General features: G+C 38.8%; 1 protein-coding gene across 1 annotated transcript in view; it reads right to left on the minus strand.

Annotated features, from left to right (window-relative positions):
- Positions 1-50, minus strand: part of nitr6b (novel immune-type receptor 6b) — an 11570-nt gene extending 11520 nt beyond the window's left edge. Inside the window, exon 1 of the mRNA XM_037681745.1 lies at positions 8-50. Coding sequence (XP_037537673.1) covers positions 8-50 — 43 coding nt within the window. The remainder of the gene's footprint in view (positions 1-7) is intronic.
- Between the last annotated feature and the right edge of the window lie 1185 nt (positions 51-1235).

The raw sequence follows: 1235 nt of genomic DNA on the forward strand, positions 1-1235 counted from the left end.
TACTCACACAAAGACCAGAGTAGGAGCACGGTCATGAAGAATGCCAACATCTTGTCTGCTTCTCTGAATTTGTTTCAACCCTACTGAAGCGACAGAAGCAGTACCAAAACCAACTTGTCCTAGATTTCACCACATCTGTAAATTCTGACTGATTCATGACTTTTAGTATAGAAACATCATTTACCATAAAATGGAAAGGGGGCCTATGATGGCATCTGCATCAGCAGAGTTTAGAACAGGTGGAGGATTGTGGGCTTGTGTTTTTTATGTCAGCACAATGGAAACTGCAGTCATCTGGATTCAGTGAAGAAGAAGACTCTTAGGCAGTGGAAATTCTTTCTGGGCTTGTTCGGGCACCGCTAAATTTTAACTCAGCACCCATGAAAAATAAAGAAACCATCATTACAATTTTGTAAGGACGCTCAGTTCTCAAACCTTAATTCAGACACGTTATTACAAGAGTTTAGGGGGTGGAATACAGCTTATTCCATTTCCAAAATCTAAATGGATTCGGGAAAAATGTAAAAGATGATGAAGGCCAGTGGCCGACCTCATGATCAGCTGAATACAAGTTATAAACAGGAAGTACCACATGTTCATCTGTATGAAGGTAACTGCAGGTAAATCTTCCATTTTATGTCATTATTACATTGTATGCTTAATGATTAAATTAAAGGTTAATGCTTAAATCTAGTTGTTCTTTGCTTTGTGTGTTTTGTATGTAGATATATGTTACAACTTCTGGTTGCAGTATTTGTTTGCTATGTTCCTTTAAAAATCCTGTTTGAGACAGAGCTCCTCGTTTACAGCCATACCACCCTGAACACGCCTGATCTCGTCTGATCTTGGAAGCTAATCAGAGTCAGGCCTGGTTAGTACTTGGATGGGAGACCACCTGAGAATGTAAGCTTTTGCACTTCTCAACAACCACACGATGGGCTACATTGTTTAAGACAAGAGTCACTGTCTGTACTGGGGGATAAGCACCCCTAAAGGTCAGATCCTAGAAGCGCCCCTGTTCATAGGACTGAAAAATGACAATAACACTGTTCACCACCAGAATGACCCCACACACCCAACCGCTCTTAGTTCAAGAAGACTAAAACAAAACAAATTTATTGACATTTAAAAGAAAAAAGGGTTTACATGATTGTTAAAAAAAATTATTAGTTGTTCGTTATGCCAATAAAAAAAATGTGAATTATTATTTGGAAAAGGAGTTTGCATGTTCTCTC

The sequence above is a fragment of the Nematolebias whitei genome, chromosome 1 (genome assembly GCF_014905685.2).
Source record: "Nematolebias whitei isolate Nwh7 chromosome 1, NemWhi1, whole genome shotgun sequence".
NCBI lineage: Eukaryota > Metazoa > Chordata > Actinopteri > Cyprinodontiformes > Rivulidae > Nematolebias > Nematolebias whitei.